The sequence below is a fragment of the Teleopsis dalmanni genome, chromosome 1, assembly GCF_002237135.1.
Source record: "Teleopsis dalmanni isolate 2A chromosome 1, ASM223713v2, whole genome shotgun sequence".
Classification (NCBI taxonomy): Eukaryota; Metazoa; Arthropoda; class Insecta; order Diptera; family Diopsidae; genus Teleopsis; species Teleopsis dalmanni.
In genome coordinates this window covers 195,216,252-195,239,277 of record NC_051846.1, presented here as the reverse complement: position 1 = coordinate 195,239,277, position 23,026 = coordinate 195,216,252, and the positions used below count along the sequence as shown (strand labels likewise).

At 27.2% G+C, this 23,026-nt stretch overlaps 1 protein-coding gene across 1 annotated transcript in view; it reads left to right on the top strand.

Moving 5' to 3' along the window:
* The window catches only part of LOC119666999 (dendritic arbor reduction protein 1), a 54,054-nt gene that overhangs the window by 18,422 nt on the left and 12,606 nt on the right, over positions 1–23,026 (top strand). The window contains exons 2-6 of the mRNA XM_038076277.1: positions 20,158–20,276; positions 20,329–20,486; positions 20,549–20,721; positions 20,814–21,008; positions 21,091–21,361. Coding sequence (XP_037932205.1) covers positions 20,158–20,276; positions 20,329–20,486; positions 20,549–20,721; positions 20,814–21,008; positions 21,091–21,361 — 916 coding nt within the window. The remainder of the gene's footprint in view (positions 1–20,157; positions 20,277–20,328; positions 20,487–20,548; positions 20,722–20,813; positions 21,009–21,090; positions 21,362–23,026) is intronic.

Sequence of the window (23,026 nt, the reverse complement as noted above, 5' to 3'; positions counted from 1 at the left end):
AACTCGTGGAACCAAAATTTATTTAGTCATAACATCTGTCTTAGTAGAATAATTATTCTTTTGTACATTATCGCAAAGGGAAATAAAATTATTAAAATACTTTTCTTAGTTTCTTTATATCTCAGGATGAATTCAACATATCTTCAGATGAATTCAACATTTAACACAACAATTAAAAAATTATGAGATTATCACTAAAACAGATAAATATTAAATTTCTTGGTTCAAAAATTACACTATAATCCTATCTACAGGCCTATCTAATCCTATCTACTTACATAATTTTGGATTAACATTAAAGATTTATTGGAATAGTACAAATTTAAAATGTTTCTTGTATCAATAAGTCTATATTAATCTTATATTGATGTTGTCTTTGTTATTCTTTTATTTTGTGAGTATTTATAACTTGTTCTTTTGTTTCATAGAAAATCCTATTATTATTATTTCTTTTCTAAATTTAACTGTTTTTGTTTTTCTTTTTTTACTTTTGCTCCATCTAATAATTAATATTAAAAAAAATTATATTGAAATGTGTCACTTCGATATCGTCAACATAAGAAATTCAACAAGTATATTTTTATAAAAATAAAATTGGAAAATATTGGGCATTACTCATCAAACAAAATACACACAGCTTTTATAGGCAATGCCTTGTCTGATAAGCTGGCTGTGTTCCAAACCCCACAAACCCCAATGGGCGAACGTGCTGTAAATGCGAGCGTCACGCTGTCAACTTGAAACAAATTGCGTTGACGCTTAGAATAAGTTAAAAAATAATACTATATATAATCTTATATACATTTACGGAAAGTTAAAAATAAAAAAAAATAAAGTAGAGTAAAATAAAAAAAAAAAAATTAAATTAAATGGAATTTTTGTGTATAAGTTTTTAATTTTGAAGTGATTTATTTCTAATATTTGTATAATAATACAATTCTTTAAAATTTTAACTTTGTCTCTCTTCTATAGTTTAATTAAAAATTATTGGTGCTCTATCCTAATACATTATTTATTTATTAAAGGAATTATTTTTAGGTGTACCAAAACTAAACTAATTATTATAATGGAAACCTAATATAAATATAAATATAAATCAAAATTAAATATTTATTATTTATATCTATATAATACGAATCTACACTAATATCCTAATTGCTGCACAAGTATACTATAAAGAAATTATACATGTTTTTCTTGACAACAAAATAATTTTATGAATTCTGCATTTTAATCAAATATTTAACAGCATGAACCATAAATAATTATCTCAAAACACATTCAGTTTTTTTATATTTTTGTAATTATAAGTTACTAAAAACATAAATGACTAAAATATATATCCGGTATGATAATATATCAAGCATTGAAAATCAAATTTATTCAGACAATCATTATAGTCAACAAATTGGATATTTTGAAAAAATATCTGCTGGTATTTAGCATATTGAGATGCCCAAGTCTTCGAATGCCATGGCGGGCTAAACTACACTTATCCTCTCATATTAGAAGGAATGCTAACTAAATATTGTATTTACGACACAACAGGCGATGAACAAATATGGAGGATAGAATTAAAGAGAGTAAAAAATAAACTTTATCAGATTCAGATTGGTTTCTTAGTCGTACAGAACCACAGTTCTATTTTGAATTGATAGGCACATCAAAAAGAGTAGAACTACTCTTGATAAGTAATTGTCGAACACATAACCTCAGTTGTGCCAAAACACGGGATCATAACTCTAAAGTGAAAATATCAGAGAAAAGCTTATATAGAAGTATATAAATACATCCTCGGTGTGAATCACTGATAACCCTTAATAATATTCAAGTTCATACTGACAGTATGCGAAGTGTTACTAATATCTTGTTAATGTCGTTGGTATTGTCAATGGTTGTCGACAATACATAAGAGATCATTTTCCTTGAATTGTCTATAGTAGTTGTCAGTAGTCATTAATAATTACAGAATGGTGATTTTTAGTATGAATATCCCGTTGATCCTGATGTTTTAATATGCTATAGTATGGATAAACTAAAATGTTCCAAAACTTAATCTTTATTATCGTTAAGAAACTTATATTTTAACAAAATTTTTTGATTGTTTTCCTTTCGTCCCGCTTTTCCGTCTCCTTCTCTTCAATTATTTTAAAATTTAAATATATTTATTAATATGCAAAAAAAAATTTTACAATTACTTATAGTCATTTACTTTTTAATATAATTTTCATGCAAGTATGAAAATATTAGTAATACTAGTAAAGTAGTAATACTAGTAAATATTTCAAATACTATTAATATTAATATGTCAAATATAGTTCAGTCGTATAAAATATGTTAGGTTTACTAGCTCCTTTCTATATTACATTAGAAAGACAGTTCACAGTTTTATTTATTCTAATCGTATTGCCTATTGGACATCAACTCGTTAATAGAAAAATTGCAATATTAGAATTTTTGTATTAATTTATAATATAATATAGTATATAGTTATGTGCTACAATCAATATATACTATAATATTAGAATGCCATACTGAATAATTAAAATTTGATCAAAATTTTTTTTTATTATTTTAATAAAAATTAATATTTCTAAGATAAAATATTGACCAAATGGTTAATGTAAAATGAACAGTTTTTAGTTCACACTTATTTCTCTCAGTATGTGTTTTCATAACACATTTTCAACGTTACAAAGTATGTTTATTGCCATTTATATGTGGGAGATCATTGTTTTATGTATAAAAATTATATATATTTGCAATTCTAAATGTAATACATTTCTGAATATAAAAAATAAAAATAAAAACATTACATCAAAATCTTTTCAAATGATACATAGTAGGCGTTGCCTTTTTCAGCGTTGGTCGTATACTGACCTTTTAATCTATGTACGGACCAACGCTATTCCTGTGGTACTACAATGGGTCATTATTTAAGGTCAAGTGGGCGTTCTTGGATACAAGGTCGCAACTCTAACCTACCTACCTATCATATATAGTCTATTCAAATAAAACAGTGCTATCGGGTAATCCTTAAATCTTTAACATATTAAAGACAAACTTGCTAGCACCTATAGTGAAGAAGTATTCACTTAAAAGAAATTTTTTCGTTAGTTTGATATTTATAAATTTATATATAAAACACAAACAATAACAGTTAGTGGTAAGCAATCTAGATTAAATGAGTAAAAGAAGAGAAGCACATAATACAAAAGTAGCTACTTCTCTTTGCCATTGTAAATACTCATATTAGATTCGGTTTTGGATTTAAACATTTACTCACTTGAAAATTATTCGATTTGTTGCTATTTACAACTCTCATTCACTACTATAGTAAATAAACAACAATTGCTTAACATAAGTACTATAGGTAGCATTATAGAAGTAAAAAAGTAAATATTAAGTTAACGTATTAGTTCGCAATGTATACTTTGTTTAAGTATATTATGTTTGTATATGTTTATATGTTTAGTATATGTTTATGTTTGTTTAAAATGTCCTCTTATTCAAACTACTAACAACTTGTACATATACTCATACCTAAATATCTAACTTCATTTAGGATTATATAGCACATTATTCTCATCGACAATTTTAGGCTGTTCTGTGCTTGAATAATTTTAACTTTAGGTTGTTTTCTATCATTTCGAGAACTTCTATAAAGTTAGTTTGTCAATTATGATTTTTTATACTAACAATTCTAAAACAAATAGCAAAAGGTAAATGAGCTCTCTCGGAGAGGGGCTAAAAATATCTGTATATTATAGGCTTCCCGATCACTGAAATGGGCCATACTAGAAAATTGAGTCTTTATAATCGTTTATGAGCAAAAAGTTAGAGAAAAAGACAAAGCAAATGCGTTATATCTGATTTCTTACTGTCTGAGGGGCTCACTTTTTTAAGAATATTAGTCAGCTAGTAGTTCTTAATTTAGAGAGCCTTTAAAGCTTTGCTAAATATTAAAAGCAGTTTTCAAACTCTTAAAGTTTTATATAATAACACAATGGAGATAAGATTAGCAAATTCCTAGAATCGCCAGTTCAGCCTAAACTAATCTAATTACAATTTATGTAAATAATGAGGCAGAGATCTTGTTCGTTGTTTTAAGAAAAATTTTTTTTTTTAAATTAATTTCTTATTTTTAGATGTTTTCAGTCTAATTAGCGGGTAAATATTACAGTCCTACACAATTTTTTTTTTTTTTCGATATATACTTGAAAGTTGTTTCAAGTGAATTGCTCTTATGAATTATTAAAAAAGAATACCGTGTGAGCAATAGTAAAGTTTATATTAATATTATATACTATATTTGGCGCTTATATACGCTTATATAAAATGAGTATATATAAAGAATTTCTTCTATTATTTTTGCCAAATAATTGATATTAAAATAGCTTTACAGGCAAACAATTAATAAGTTTTTTTATCTAAAACTCTTTCCTTCTACTATTTCAGCTTCTTTAATCATATTATAAGTTAAATTTTATTTTTAAAAATTTATGTTAAACACTTGATGACGTTTTTTTCTTTTTGAATAAAAAAAAAGTATCTATATTTGCATAAAAATAATAACTTCAATTATGGCTTGTATGAAAGTATCTCATTTTAATGAAAATTTTTTAAATTTTTAACCACAAACAGTCTCATATGAATCCCTGCATACCACGAGTATTCCAAGAATTAATTTTCAAGTGGCTTTGTATGCTGTACATGATTGACATCATCACAGAAACTATTTAAAAAGGCTTTTAGATCGATTTTTTAATCAGAAAGCAAATAATGTAAAATGGAGTGTAGTTGTCGTTATTGGTTTTCAACTCTAAACACACACTGCACAAGTGTTTGGAACAGTTTTTAGAATTGCAAATACAAAATCGTTTGACGACTGGGTCTGACTGAACTCATTACAATCGAATGTGTTTCAGTTTTTCATACCTACAACGTGTTACGCAACTTAAAACTGATTGAAATGTAAACGTAAATGTGCAAAATCAAATCAATCCACAGTTATAGCATCAAACATCAATTTTTCTACTGCTACTGCAAATTTACGATTGATTAATGTTTGTGCCAAAAAAGAGCAACAAATATCTTCAGGTTTATATATACAAAACTGCATTTGAAACCACAAACGCACGTAACACATATTTGTCAATATGTGCAAAGATAAAAGATATTTTTGCTGGTACTCGTTTAACCAAACAATGCATATATGTATGGTATATGGTATAAATGTATACATATAATACTTGTATGTATGCGGTATCAATAAGCTTTGATTTAAGCTGCACGTTTTCATATCTATTGTCTTTAGAAGCCTAATTTGCTACTACTAATACTACCTACTACTGTTTATGCATACCCACCATCGATGTATCTTCCTCTTTAATTTGGTGAGTGCTTCATATAACTATAATCTCAACATTTGTTTATTAATGGAATTTATCAGCTCTCTCCATTTTCCTCTTAATCCAACCAACACTATACTATTGAAGTGAACTATACATGATTTATGATGTACGATAGAGGCTGTCAACATGTTAATTAATTACCACTTTTATATGATTTAATAGCTCGTTTTGGTTTCTTTGATGATGTTGAAATTTTTTTGTGTCATAAAATTTAATTAAATTATGGAAGTTTATTTTTATTTATGTGTTTGTTGGTATCTATGTGCAAAGGATTAAAAATAGACATTTTTCTACTTCTTAGATATTCATGTGTGTTCGTTCTAGTGAAATTGATATGTAAAATGTTTATATGTGCAAGTCTGTCGACCCCAATTTAATACCAGCAAGCAAAAATGATTATCTTCTGTAAATTTATCTTTATTATTTTGGTTTTTATTAAATCGTTTTATAACTCATATTTGCTACTTTATGGGTTATGGGTTTTATATTCCACAAAAAGTTAAAGTATTTATTTTTTGATAACTTGTCGATTTAGCAAAATTTAAATTTTATGTGTATTTTAGAAATATACAATTTTGTGTATACTATGGGCGTATTATATTACATAACTTTATCCTTAGGGTAACTTCTTCTTTTATTTCACCTTTTCTTTTTAGTTATTTTGCATAAAATGACAAACCGCTTCCTTTTTCCTTGAATATATTTTAACTGGGTTTCACATAATTGTGTACCCTACAAACTATATTCTCATTGTTATAGAACCGAAAGTACATAAATTGTTAGTAAACAACAGTAATTTTAAATTTAAAAATATAATTTCAAGATAATAGATATTCTTAATAATAAAGAGGCTAAAGTGCAGAAATTTTTAGTTAAGAGCAGGTTTAAATCTAAAAATATAATTTTAAGGTAATAGATATTCTTAATGTTTTAGTTAATATTGGTATTCATAGTATGACTTAAGTTAACAAAGTTTATGCTTTAAAGATATCTCTAGCCGGTAGGTAGATAAGCAAGCAAGCAAAAATAACCTTTGTTATTTTACGTAGCATTCTATGCTGTGTTGGCCTAATACTACGGTACTCAAAAGCACACATATTAATATAAAGCGTCAATCAACGCCCCATTGGAATAGCCTTCTTTATTCCGCCGGTACCAATAAAGAAATTCATGTAAGTCATAACTTCCATCTTGGTAAGATGCGAGGCCCATCTTAAATCTCTGCTACAATTTGGGCTGTAGCACCCCGTATAAAGCGAACTCCACGACGAATGAATGATAATCCAATATCCAAATCATTCTTCCCGCGTAAGTTTGGGTATTAACCGACAGCCACTACGAAGCCAACGCCAATGGTCAGAAGAGCCGAAGCTGCAGGCCACTGACCCCCGTAGTACCAGATCGGTTCATCTCTGGTCAGATGTCGCGAGTGCGGATCTCACTCACTACCAATTGCACTTCCTACATAAGTGCCAGACTGGCACTGGGGGATTTTAGTCGCCTCTTACGATAGGCAATCCTAACCGTAGGAGTATTCTTTTCCCTTCTCCGCAGGGAATGGTAGGTAGGTTGGAGTAGCGGTTTTGTTTGGAAAAGCCGATTTGAGCTCAAATGATGGTCTATTGATTTAAATTAGTATACAGCCAATGCCGAAAAAGGTAACGACTCCAACCCTAGTTGGTATTCAGACTTAATTTTCAACTGTAAAATCAGCCAATAATCGTTCAACTTTTTTTAAGCCTTAAAATTGTCCACTATCTTCCTTCAGCTAACACGGTGAGTTGATGACAGCTAAAGGTAGTATATATTTTCAATTTATAATTGATTTTATTGACTTATGAGTTAACACATACAGATTTCAACTCCATAGATTTTATATTCCTCCTATTTAGGTGATAAAGTTCCCAGTTCACTATAGATCTGTGTAATGATTCGTTATATGTATATTCTGAATTGTTTTGCTTTTTTATAGTTACAATAGTTGCTAATGCACGTTTAAGACACAAATGTAATTGAATACTTGAATATCAATTATTAAATTGTTATAAATATTTATTGACTAAACTGCAAACTAGTTAACTGACTAAATTTATAAAATTTTTTGTGTATATAAATTTATATATAAAACGCCACGGATATCTAAGTTTTATTTAAATTACAAAACAAATAAATTTAGCTTAACCTAAGACGGTGATCCCTAAAAGTTGAGACCTTCATAGTTTGAATGGTCGATTGCGATATAAAAAGTAATTGGGGTCTGCTTAGTCTGAATGGTTCATTGTGATTCTATCAAAAAAACACCGACATAACTAATATGAGTTCTTAATCAAGCTTAAGCATTCATTCTGAACAGAACATATAGGTATTATAACTCATTGACTTGAGTTATACAAAAAATAACTTACGAGTAGCCAACATGTTAATAAGATTTTTCAATTTTAAAAGTGTCTGTCTATCTCATGATGCGATTTAATATTAAAGTACAATATCTATTAAAATACATCAAAAGGGTGTGAAAGCGATAATTGAATTTATAAACTGTGTGACCACTTTAACCAATAATAAATGAATGTATCTAAAAAATTATATACAATTTTTATTTCAAATGCAACTAAAAATGATCTATAATGAAATATCTGAAATTGTAATTAATAGTCGAAATGTTATGAATCACTTTAAAGATTAATTAAATTACGATATTCAATATGCGGGTTGTAAAGTATATTTGCAAAATTCTTACATTGCACTTCATATTCGGTTGTTTTGTATTTACGATACTAATATTATTCAATTTCATACCCTCTTTTAATTGTTTGCTTTGGTAATTTATTCACATTGATTTTGTTTTCTTAATAAACACGGGGTTCTAGGTTAGCAACGGGTTGCCCGTGCAAATATTTAATTTAATTTATTCATGCTTTTATCTTAGAAGACAGCGAAAAGAGTATAACAATATTTCAACAGAAGAGCTTCATTATTTTAATGAAAGCAATCATTTTAATAAAAGCAGTAACGATATCAAACTAAAAATAATTAATACAATTTTTTTTTTATTATTTACTTGATTGTTTTTTATTTAAAAAATACAAATAAATATATATATATGTATAAAATTAATTAAAATTATTTTTAACTACTTTTAATGTATAAATCATTATTTAACTGTAGTTTAACTCATCATCATAACTGTATATTATTCTGTTTTAATATTTATTAGTGCAAATAATCAATTTATTAAAGTGTAATAAATAAAATCCTTTTTTTGAACAATATAATATAAATAAACAATCACAATAAGCCTATAAGTAACCCTATATGTTCACATCTCACTCCACTGATAACTGGAACCATGTTTCCTCAATGCTCAATAATAATTATAGGCATAAGTCTATAAGCTCATAGCATCACTAATGAAACAACAACTTTTATTTTGATTTATTTAACATAAGACATCACCCGTAGAATGATACATGTATTTATTTCAATGCCCCGTTATCACTTCGATGCATTATTGTCTTTAATGCTACAGTTTCGGAAATCATTTTTTTTATTGGAGCCAAATCTATATCTTTGAAGCATACTTCTTCGATTTGCAAACATGTTGTAGTCGCTAATAGAGTAGGCCGAGAGAATACAATGAATGGAGAAGTAATTAAAAATTAAATTTGTACACTCTTATTATTATTATTGTGCACATATTTACTTACTGTTACCCTCTTCTCCTCCTAGAACATAGACCATCTGCCATAGATCTAAACCTAACTCTATTGGATGCTTTGCGGCATATATCATTCCTGGTGCGCCAGGCCTTTTAGTGCCATGGGGGTTCCATCTTGCAACATGGTTCGCAGGTCTTCGAAGTGTGTGAACAATCCATCACGTCGACCAATTTGAACTGAAACGGTTTCTAGCTGTGTACGGCTCCACATGTCTTTATTTCTTATTCTTTCAGGTCATCTTATACCACATATTCTGCGCAAGTATTTGTTTATGAAGGTCTGTATTTTTGACTCAATATGGTTGGAACTTGTTCATGTTTCACAGCCATAAAAAAGCACAGATTTTATATTTGATTTGAAGATGCGGAGTTTTGTTTTGCGAAATATTTGGCTCGATTTCAATATATACCTCCTGTTTTTAATTGAACTATGAGTTAGTTTTCAGAAATACACCCTTAAATGAGTCTTTTATTTTCATATATAATATTCTTATGATTTTTATATTCTATCTCCTTTATAAAATTTCTTCTTTATTAAAATAAACTAAACTTGATACAATAGTTTTGTAAAATTACCTGTAACATATAAAGTTACCTTCTATTATAAATAAATAATTTTATAATAAAATAAAATAACTCAAATATTCGACATATATATTTTTTGTCAAGTGTGAAAAATATTTTTTCATAATATTTTAATACTATATTATAAACTTTCGCAAAACTTTATAATATTCTCTATTACTTGTAACTAGTATAGTTGTAAAAAGTTTTTTTTATCACTTTAGTATGAGACATTTTGTTTCGTTGAAACTTGCAACTTTAATATACATTTAACACATAAGTTTCTAAAAACTTTGAGCGAACTTAAAAGCGATCTCAATAAAGATTTACTAATATTTCAGAAAATAACAAGAATGTCAAAACTCTATATAAACTTACCATATAATTGTTGGAGCAAAAAATAGTTTGTCTCACACTATTTTCTAAATTTAATAAAACATTTTATAAACTGGATTAAATAAAACAATATGGGCGGTATAAATTAAAGTTTACTTATGATAATAAACTTTAATTTGCATATTTAATACAAAAGATTTAAAAATAAATAACAACTTTTCATATAAAGTAAACAAATTAAATGAATTAAAACACAGTTTCGTTCGTGACAATTCGTTTCAACGTAGCCCACTTTAAAAATTTATTAATTTCATGGTACGATATTTTAATTTTATTATTCCCATTTTCTTTTTTATTATTTTAATTTTAAATAATATCAAATTTTACTATATTATTTATATGCATAGATTTATAACTCTTATTGTCAAAAGCACTCTAATGACCTGTAAAGGGAGTTAAGATACAATACGATTTTGCTTCAGCTGCTAACAATTTCTGTTCAAAACTCCCAAAGTTCAACATTTTCAGTTTAAAAAGCAGTAGCAACAAAATTTAATGGCTAGAAAAATACTTGAGCTCGCACAAATTATGCCCAAGTCAACAATATCGCATTTCAGTACCATAACCACAGCCTCCTACGAACGCTACAATAGATAGAAATAAACGCAAACGTAAATGTATCTATATAGAAGTGAGTATCTGTATATTTATACAAAATGTATTTGTGGTGTATATTGCATAAAATAATATTCAATGCATATTTATATATACATATATATAAATATATATATATTTCTTTATAAATATGTTACACATATATATATGGTGAGAAAAAAATAAAAATTTTTTTCACAGCTGACAGTTTACATTTCTTTCTGGGAAAACTCTTTAACTTTAAAGTGGTGCCCCCTTTTTGCTCTTTCAACATAATATACATGAATATGTATGTAATATATGCGGCGAAATAGTTGTTTTCTACAAGTACAACGAGTATACTTTGATATACTGTTCACCATCGCCATACTTTTTCTAACTGGGTCGGACAAAAATGGGATAACGATGTTGGCAAGAATATCACCGTCACTGCGAAACAGCAACAATTCTATACATATAAGTAAGCTGCCTTTCCTTAAGTGGAGAAAAGTGTAGCTTAAGGACTATATACGGAAAGTTTTCTGTTTTCTGTTGTCTGATTGTGTTTTTGAAGTTTTCTTTTTCGTTTTAGGGAAGAGCCACTTGCAAACTAGAAAATTTTGAAATATTAATTCTTCTTCCTTTGTGAAGTTGTCACGATAGCACAAAAGCAATATGACACAATATGGGTGATATATAGTACATAAATTTCTAAGCATTATGGTTGCATTGATCGTATTTAACACATATTTTAAAGAAGAGAGAGTACACGTTTTTTATTAAGATATTGTATATAAGTTCCATATAATTATTATTATATATATATAATTATATATATAAAAACTAAAAGTCAAATTTTTAGCATATATTAAATTTCATTTAATGCCAACCAAATAGGTGTATATTTCAACCACTGACTTCAAAGCTTTGAATTAGAGAAAAAGTACTCTGAAAACCACTGACTTTTCTATCCCAGAAGATAGAAAAGTTTCCAAGCATTTTAAGTTCCCACTTTTCTAAATGTCCTTTTGACATTTTTTACGGGAGATTAACAAAGATTCACGGTGCCATTCAGTCAACGTGTTTTAAATGCTTTTGTGATCTCGCAAAGGATCTTTTCAAGGTGTACAACTATTTATCTAAATATCGTATATCTCAGATATACCTCACAAATAGTAAAAAAATATTTAAACTGATTGTTGCTGTGAGTTCTCTTGGTTCAGGAATACCGTCCCTAGTACTGCAATTTATTATTGTTATTATTTTTATTAATGCAACTAAATTTTAAGTTCGCAGAGAAGTGAACTACATGTCGTTATTATGTTTACTATTATCAAGTATGTGTTTATGCGTTAGTATGAATATGAGTAAATATTGAGTTCGCTGAGAAATAATTAATTAAATAATTAATTAACTTTTGCTGCTGTTGGTATCATTTTTTATTGTTGCTGTTATTTATGCTTCCATGTTTGACTGTAAATATTAGTAAATATTTTTAAAAATTTAAATTTTAATTTTAAAAAAATAAATGCACTTTAAAGTGTCAAATAATATCATTAATTAATACATTTTTTACAATAAATTCAGTTTAACGTTAAAAAATTTTAATTGAATTTAAAGTTTCATGAATAAGTTTTAAATTGAATAAAAAATCAAACCAAAAAAAAAGATACTTTTGTAGTGTCAAATATCACCATTAATTAATGAATTAATACATTACATTTTTGTAATAATTTTTACAATAAATTCAGTTCAGCCTTAAAAATTTTTAATTATTTTAATTTTAATTGAACTTGAAGCTGTTACAAATAAGCTTTAAATTGGATATAAATATTTTAATAAATATTTTTAAAGTTTTTTATTTAAATAAATATATCTGCATATATTTTAATTCTTCTCAAAATCATATTAAATTTTGTTGTTATAAGTTAGTTAGTTGAGAGTGGAGTGAGGAACGAATCCACCTCAATTAGCTAAAGAAGTCGTTTTGAATCCATAATTCTCGAAATAATGGGTAGTAGTATGTTGGACTTGAACCAGCAAGGAGCATTTATAAAAGCGAGAGACGGACCAATGCTAATACTGGAAATATTGTTGTAATAAATTTTTATTTTCATTATTTTTAGTAATGTTTCATTTCAAAGATATTCGATTTCTTCAAAAATGTTAGGCCTTTTTTCAATGGCTTTAATTTTCTTTTTAAGGCATTAAACCTCAACTTTGTTCCAATTACAACAATTTCTCAATAAGATTAAAGTTTTATGTATTTTATTCAGCTCTCACTTGAGATGTGTTCAAAAATGTTCAATGAAATTATATATATACGTATATATGTATATATTTCTTCAATTTAAAGAAATGAAATACTTTTAATAAATTTTCTTTGGAAACTTTTTTTCAATATTCGCACCAAATTAAGAACTTCCTTATATGTGTATGTGTGCCAAGTTGCTAACTTGAGTTTGCTGAGTGGTTTTTCCAATTTAGGATTTTTATTACCAGATGGAAAAACGCATTCATTACTTTTTTTTAATAACAACATATATAATATAATTTAGAAAAATATAATTGATTTTCACTGTATAATATAGTATATAATAGCTTGAAGTATGCTTGAATATTTTTTTTATTTTTTAAATCAAATAAAAACGTTTAGTGAAAGAAATCAATTTTTGATTTTTATAACATTAAATATAAATAAAAGTTAAATAAATATATTTTGTAATATGTTCGTGGAAATTAGAATTTGGGTAGGTATTTTTTAAACGAATTTTAATTAATTAATAGTACTTTTATGATTTCTTGTTTGCAATTAAAATAAAAACAATAAATTGTATATTAAGAGTAAAAAAACAGGATTGTAATAAAAAAAAATCCAGCACAAACTCGTATAAACTAAATTAAAATAAAATTTATGAGTTTCTAGTTAAGCAAATATATTTAAAAAGTCAATCATTTATGTAATATTCATTTTTATATATTTTTTATATATTTTATATATATATTTATATATATATAAATTAATGAGTTCTTTACGATTTCTTTTCTTTCGGATTACTCCGAACCGTTTATTTCTAAGATTGATAAAAAACTGATTTGAATAAAATCTTACATTAGTTCTTATAGTCTAACTTAATAATAAAATATGCAGCATCAACAGGAACTGTTGCTCGCGTAGTTTCCCACGAGAAATGCGATCGTCTGCGATGCACGTTGCATCTGCAACAGGTAGGGGCAATGATAGTAGCACCTGCATGCTATTTAGCATGAATTGAATTATATTGTCGACGCTGCAAGCTTAGTTTAATTAGGTATTTGTGACATTAAGTGTCACCGGCATTAACTTATATATATTTATATATATATATATATTTTATATATTTTATATATTTTTTTATATATTTTTTATATTATATATTTTATTTATATATTTTTATATAAAAATATTTTAAAGTTATTTTCTTCGTACGACGGTGAGTCCTTTTTTGCTTTATTGGACATTATAATACAAGTATTTACACTTATAATATTTCTTATAATGTGTATACTTCCTCCGTATGTTACGTGTATCGAAGGACTGAGTGTCACCGGCATCAATCACAGGTTTATATGTTTTCTTAAAAGGGTAACACATATTCTTGAGAACTTCGTCATTTAAAAAAAAATCAGAATTATAGATATGGACATATAAACTAGAGCTCAGTTATTATGTACGCTGCAGCAGATTTTATCAATTCCCAGCTTTTTGGTACTTTACATATGTTCCATACTTTGTTCGAGATTATTATAACTTCTTCAAAAAAATTTTTCAAATTTTGGTAATTTTTTTATAAAAAGAGGTTTTCGAATAGAAGTGAAACAACAACAAAAATTTATTTTTTTAAATTATTTAAATTAATTGAATTTTTGGCTGACCATACAGCTGTTTCGAGTATTGCCAAATACCCTTCATCAGTGGTCTTGGAAATAATTCTTATATTTAATTATTCGTAAATAATTATTTTTGAGACTGCAAGTACCAGGAATCGCACTCGGATTTTTTTATAAAAACTATAAATTCAGTATACCGTTCTTTGCATCTTCTACTTTACACCCGTTGCTTGAAGAGAATAGATTAGTCTCGTGTTTAAAGCGGTATTTATACTGCTTAAAGCACTCATGTCTTCTAATATATATTATTTGATAATTTGCGCACAAAGTATTATCCGAAATTAGAAAAAATATTTATATATATTTTTTATTCCTTCTATCTTTACTGCCTTCCATCTAGTTATACGCCCAGTCTTTTAGTTTTAATTTCACACACATACAAGAAATACAAAAAATAAATATGAAATCTTTAAAAATTAAATGTTTGAGTTTCATGAGATATTCACTAAAAAGACACTAATTGTTAATGCGAATTTTAAAAGATCCTAATTTTTTAAAAGAACAATCGATGAAGCAAAGGTAGATAACGAAGGCCTCAAGTGTGTGGCATTAGGAGCAACACTCATACGGGCGCCTTTTAAAGTTAGAAAATAAACATATTATATATTTATTTTATCACACAAAGGTTAAAGTTCCAAAGCTTCTATAACAAACTTATATATTTAAAAAATAATGTGCATTCAATATTACTTTAAGAGTTATCACGGCGCAGTTTATAAAAGCTCGACAGCATTAATTATGAATGGAAGCGACATATAAAGTTATCAGGTTAATTGTGTAAAACTTTGTGAGTTTCTAATTATATTTGTGACATTTTCAACGATAGCTTCTAAAAGGACGATTCAGAGAAAATTTTAATTAATTCTAACACATAAAAAACGTCTATTACTGAAACTTTTAATTAATTACACTTGAGATATACAAATAATAAGTAGTTGGATGGCTTTGGCGAGGTTGCTTTAATAATATATGTACTGACTCGGTTGTACCCTTTTAAATTAAGGAATAAATTAATAAAATGCATTAAAATATGCATATTTACATATATTTATTAAATAAATGCAACATTAATCACTTTTTAACAGCATTGTTCCGGAATAATTACTATACCTTCTGCTCAAAAAGTACTCGGATTTTGTAAATAAAACACACAAATTTAAATTTTATTCCTAATTTATTTTATCTCCTTCAAAATATGCTCTTTCTGAAGCGATACACATATGCCAAAGCTTAAACCAATCTTCTATACACTTTTCGTAGGCCTGTGAAGGTATGGCTTTTAGTTCCTTCAGCGAATTCTCTTTTACCGATTCAATCAACTCAAAACGCTTACCACGAAGGAGCAATTTGAGTTTCGGGAACAGGAAAAAGTCGGACGGATCCAGATCTGGCAAATATGGTGCCTGAGCGATGACAGTAGTGCCGTTTTTGGTCAAAATCGCGTACAACACAAATTTTCCATAGTAAAAATCGCTAAATGCACTTAAGGTAGTCTCACATTAACAGCTGCTGTAAATAAACTAATTGACAGATGGCGCTCAAATTTGTTCCATATAACAAGAAAGGGTGTACCAACATAACAAAAAATGTTTGAAAAACGTCTATTACTTAAGGAGTAGTTAACAAACAACAAAATCCGGATACTTTTTGAGCAGAACGTTAGAAAAAGTTAGAATGTATGTTATAAGCCAGAATTAATGCGATGAGTTTTACTATGAATAACAGAATAGATAATGGATTTTATCCAAATTCTTTTTATACCAAAGAAAATAAATACATTTATAAAAAATAAATATAAATGCTAAGACTTTTTAATCACCTCGACTATTAATATAATTTATTGTGTTAAATCTCTAATTGTTTATTATAATTGTTATCATTATTTTAGAAGTTGCAATTTATTTTACTATATACTATTAAATAATTAACTTAAAGTTTTTATTTAGTCACTTCATTTACTTTATTTCTAATTGTATATGTTTGTTTATTATAATTGATCGAATAACTTCATAAACTTCAATTTATTATACTAAATATCATTAAATAATTATCTTAAAGTTTTCATTTAGTCACTTATTTCTAAAACTGTTTGGTATCATTAAGTTTAATTAATTTTGCTGATTTATTCAATAAACTAAACACAAATTGATATTGACAATTAAATAAAAATTTTTTACCTTCATTAAATTACTTCTCGATGAAAACAGTGCAAGTGCTTTTCACTTATTTAGCTTACAGAATTAATACTAAATAGATAAACAAAACATAGATGAACACTACACGTGTGTGTATAATGAATAGTTGAATTAATTTCGGTGAGAAATTGCCTTAATTTCCGTCATTGCAGTTCAAGTGTCTATATATCAAGCAGTGCACATTTAAACTTATTGCGATTTGAGTGGTAAATAAAAGTTTATTGCACTTTTGATTCTATGAATACACAATTTAATGAATAGTAGAACTTTTGTGTACTTGGGGAATTAATTGAGGCTTAAGTATTTTTTGAACATAGATTAGAGTATGGCATGAGAGTGGGCAAAATTTTGTTACCAGGTTAAGATAAATGTTAATAGAGTTCATATCGTTTAAAGTTCAATTAATTTTTTTTTTATACTAGAATTTAACTTCATCGTTTTAGTGCAGTAAACGTAAATATATTTTTACTATTTTTTTGATTTTTGCTTACTTGACCAACAAACTTAAGATATGTTCTGAAGCATAAAACATTTAAAATTTTTAAATAATTGCAATCCTTTATATAAAAGCTAAGAGGAATAAAGTGCTTTTCACATTTTAATGAACCAGTTTTTTTTTTCTTCTTATAATTGAGAAACAAAAATTTCTTACCTATCCGTTGCATAAATATGTTCTCCTGAAATCTTTTGTATTAAACTATATTTGTTGAGACTTTAAAGTTAACATAATTTTCTTTAAAATTCCTTTGGAGTGCAAAATGCTGTTAAAAATTAGAAATTTTACTGCATGACTTATTTTAAGCAAGTTTTGAGCCCTATTTCAAGTTTTAGTGGAAAATTTCTAAAATCCAACAATCAGAAGGTTTGTTAACTGAGTGGTATACTGTTGTAAATGATGCGGTGGAGTCTGGAATAGAATTTAAATCTAGCAACATATTTCATACATATCTGTACCAAATATTTTTAAAATATTGGTCAGCTCACAAGCCCCGTAATTATATATTTGCTCATATCTGTTTATTTCATTCACTTTATATTTCTTATATGGTCAGTTTTAGACCTACACATTGACTGGATTGGTAAAAGGTGGAAGAACACTATATGCCTTTTCTGAAAGTAAACATTTTAAATGAAAGACTGATCACCAAACACATGTATATGTTATATGCTCTCGCTTTTAATACGAGAGATAGTGAATTTTTAGAGAGGTTTAAAAAATTTTTTAGTCTATTAACTTGAAGAGTTTCTTAACAAGGAAAGAGTAAAAATGTCAACACAAGGAAAAATAACAGATTCTTTTTGAGTTAAATAAAATAATTAATTATTATAATTAAAATTATATATAATAATAAATGATTAAAATTAAATAATATATATTAATAAATTAAATAGTAATTAATAAAAATAATTTCTCTTAATACAAACCAATAGATGATTAATGTTTTTAATATTATATATATCTTTATGTTTAAATATGAATTAAATATATTTTTAAAATAAATACGTACATAATCAGGGAACTATTTTCTAGTAAAATGCAAACAAAAACACCAAATAAAAAAATTTTGTTACCACGTCTCCATAATGAGGTTTTTTGCAAGCACCGACGACTTCGTTATAGAGTGGTTTGACGATATGTCCACATTTTATTAATTAATGTCTCTTTTTTAAATTAACAGATTCAGATATTCAAAATACATTTGTCTACTTTCTACTTCCATATTTAAATAAATAACATACATAATAACTACAATTGGTTGCATTTTATAGATATTAAACTGACTTTTTAATATTTAAGCATTCGCTTATTTGAAATTCATTCGCTTTCTTGCGAATAATATTTATAATATACCACATTCACTAAGTTCATGCATAATAACATATAACAAGTGATTCTAGCTTGCATGATAGAAAACAGTATTTCAAGAATAAAAAAATAATTATTAAATTAGTAATTGTAAATTGTTAAGTAAATTATAAGTAAATTGTTTCTTTATTATTCGCTATTTAATAAATATATCGAAACAATCCATATTTTATGATTGCATTCACAAATGTCTAAATTATTTTAATTGCATTTCTCTGCTTTAAATTATGACTATATCAATGGAGGAACTCTTTCTGTAGTGAACTATCGATAATGCTGATATACGTTATTCTTTCTGAGACTATTTTCACTTAGTAAGCAAGATGACAGCTTATAATAGAGAATACTTATTTATTATTTAGTTACAATATACAATAAATAAGAGTGTGTATATGCTTATTAGTTACCGGGTTTCAATAGCTGGCAGATGATCCAATGTTCCACTAAGAACGCAATGGAATGAAGAAGAAGCAGAAGAAGAATAGCTGGCAGTGCCTCACGACAGTCTACAAAAATAGCAACAAATTTTCATGATTATTGATGGACAAATTTGTAATTATTTTTAAGCAAAATTTAATAGTATACTGATTTTCTTTGAAGTATTCCGGTAATAACTAGGCAGCATTTTGCATGGTCAGCTCAGTATTACTTAGTAATTACTTAGTCAAATAATTATATTCAATTTATCCACTAAAAGTCATCTATAATAAGTAAATGCACTATTATTATTATTTAGCATAGTATGTTTTTTTTTATTTTACATACTTATTTAAGATTCTACCATAAGTTGCGATGGTAGCCGTTCAATCGTAGCCGTTCAATCACTTACAATATAACTTAAAAAAATTCTCCTTTATATATAAGTTATTTAAACTCATACTTGTTTTTTTTTTTATTCTCAATTGTAGTGAAAGGCTTTTAATATAAAATGTATCTGCCTAAAAAGGATATAACTAGCTTTGTCATGACCATATCAGCGCACTTAAGTGTGCCATGAAATTAACGTAAGCATATGGGCTTTATGAGTAAGTGCGCTGTATGTGCATTCTTTGGCAAACGTTATGCTTCTATGGATTTTTAATGTCGTACCATAATCTTTTCATCAGCATCAAAGTCATTGAAAAAGCCAGCCTCACTGGAAAGTATCTGCACATCAAGTACCTTCATAACATACATGAAAGTGTACATTTGTGACAGTATTTTTTATTTTCATATTTATATCAATAATAAAGTTAAGTAACGAGAGAAAATCTCATTTAATATTAACAACAAACTTGGTTTGTGCATTTGACAGTTCATAATGCAAAACTCGAGGGCATCTTTTTTGTGTGTCAAGCCATATTTATTTTGTAATTCATTATGGATGGCGCACATACTCATATTATACTGGCTATAAAACAAACTACACTCTTTTTTTATTTTTGTGAATAAATAATGTTTATATTTATGTTTACATTATGTCTTTAATTAAATTGTAATTTTGAAATTTTTTTATTTTAGCTGCCAATACTATGTGAAAAGTCATCCATGGGTACCAGCTTATCAAGGTGTCATCACATTTTTTGTATTGGCTAATTTTACGTTAGCCACGTTTATGGATCCAGGTGTTATACCAAAAGGTATTATTTCCGCTAAAAAATTTTTTATTAATAATAACTTAAATATTACCAGCATCACCCGATGAAGATCGTGAAGAGGAATTCCGTGCGCCACTGTATAAAAATGCTGAAATAAATGGCATCACTGTTAAAATGAAATGGTGTGTTACATGTAAATTTTACCGACCGCCAAGGTGTTCACATTGTTCAGTATGCAATCACTGCATAGAAGTAAGTTTTTAGTTATTATTTTTAAGCAAATAATTCTATATAATTTTTTGTTTTTTTAACAGACTTTTGATCATCACTGTCCGTGGGTGAACAATTGTATTGGGCGTCGCAATTATCGCTTCTTTTTCTTCTTTCTAGTCTCTTTATCAATACATATGCTAAGCATATTTTCTCTATGCTTATTCTATGTATTAAAGATAATGCCTAACATTAAGCATCCATCACCTATTGTAGCGTACGTATATATAATATATATACTATATATAATTATCTTTATATCGATTCCATTTTGCATTAAATATTTTTTTTTTGTTTTTATTTTAATAGTATAATATTAATGGGCATCGTTACCATACTTGCTATACCAATTTTCGGACTGACTGGTTTTCACATGGTTCTTGTATCCAGAGGGCGTACAACAAATGAACAAGTAACCGGCAAATTTAAAGGTGGTTATAATCCTTTCTCACGCGGTTGTTGGCACAATTGTTGTTACACACAATTTGGACCACAATATCCTAGGTAAGGAAACATTTTACAAAAAACAGTTTACTTTAAATTTACTTTATTAATGTATAAAAATATTTTCTTTTACAATATGCAGTTTACTTAAACCAGAAAGATATGCCTCACGTCGTTCACATAAAGAAAATCAAGCTATTAGCACTATAACAACCGATCGAGATGCCGGTCAGACAGGCGGTGGGGCGGGGGGGATGCGAAGCAATAATATCGCTGGCAATGCGCAACATTCCCCCCGTGGAATTCAACATAGTTACTACGATAGGGATAAAAGACACACTCAGGTAAAGACTTATACGGACCAGGGAAATGGTTATAATCAACGCTCGGGTGGCACAACGCTTTATAGTAAGGTGGGTAAATTGATTATTGTTGCCAATTGTTGTTGTTGTTTTTGTTGATGTTCTCTAGTATTTCTTCTATGCTATTATTTATTTATTTAATTATTCTTTAGTGCAATATACTATTTAGATATTTTTTTTATTTTACTTTTAATCTTAAATAGCAATAAGTCGTTTTTGAGAGTAGCACAAACTACTATGCATTGTTTGAAGTTTTTTTATAAGATTTATTCTTTTCAGCATGTTTTAAAAAATTTTTTTATTAAATTTTATATATTTTGCTTTTATGTTTTTACTTAAATTTACTGGTAATAATTCTATTATACACAAAACTTTAATATAAATTCCTTGCTTTTGTTTCTGCACTAAGTAATTTTAGATATAAAAGTTATTTAAATTTTATATTACTATATTCTTTTAAATAAACCTTTTTAAATGCAAATTGAAATTATAGTGCTGTAATGAACCTTTAGTTTTAGTAATCGCAAGATTTTATTCAATATCTAAATTTGAATTTTTAAAACCACTTTCCTTTCCATTTATTATGTCAACGCTTAATGTTTCCTAAATATTGTGTTCCTGCACTTGTTTAGATCTATTTATCAATATTATTTTTTTATTAATATGTTGTATTAGATACATTAAAAAAACCTTTTAATAACGATTTAAAAAAACTGTTAAAGCTATTATACAAACTTGGTAAAAACATTTTATAGTGTTATTTGTATGCCAGTTTTCCTATCATAGTTGCTTCTGAAACAATTTTATAGTAATTTTGTGTCAATAAAGATACATTTTTATTTCTCAAAGTATTCCTTCTTATAATCCGGTGTTTTCAAATATTAAAACATTTCTTTCTAACTAGTAACTAGAAATCTCCAAAATAAAGTTTTTCTTAGTTAGAAATTACAGGCGTTAGTCGACCTTGGCCGCGTCGAGATGCCTCCGCCAGCCAGCTCGATTAGTTGCTTGCTGTTGCCAGTTGGTAGTACCGAGCACCCCCAAATCGTTTTCCACCTGGTCCTTACACCGAAATGCGGACGTTATCTACCGCGTTTTCCACCTGCGAGTACCGAAGCACTTTATTCTATTAGTACGACATGACCAAGCTAGTAAATCCGCTGAAATTTTATGCGCTTAACTATGTCAATGTCGCGTTAATAGATTGATTTTATATTTTACATATTATATTGGCGATAATCTGATGTGATTAAATTGATTTGTACCGGAAAGAACCTTTAAAATAATTTTTCATTTCTTTATATTTCGATTTTTAGTTATTTTAAAATATAGTATATTCAATATATTATAGATGAATACAAACACAGCGTTTTTCATAACAAAAAAACTATAAATACGGGAGTTAAATCCTTTGTTGAAGAAACGAAAAGTATTGTTAGGAGGAAGTGGGTGTATTTGCAATAGTTACTGGCATACAAAGAATCGCATATCTGAAAAATACCTTAAGTCAAATGGCCCTGATATCTTAAGACCGCTTTATTCCAATATTTTTAGTTGCATATATATAACATATATTTTGGTAGTTCTAATCAAAAATGAATGAAATTTAGAAATTAATTTGTTTTCTTAGTCCTTATATTGTATTTAATTTGCTATAAGTACAGAATAAAATAAAGTAAGCTTTGAAAGATTTTTAATTATTAAAATTCTTCTTTA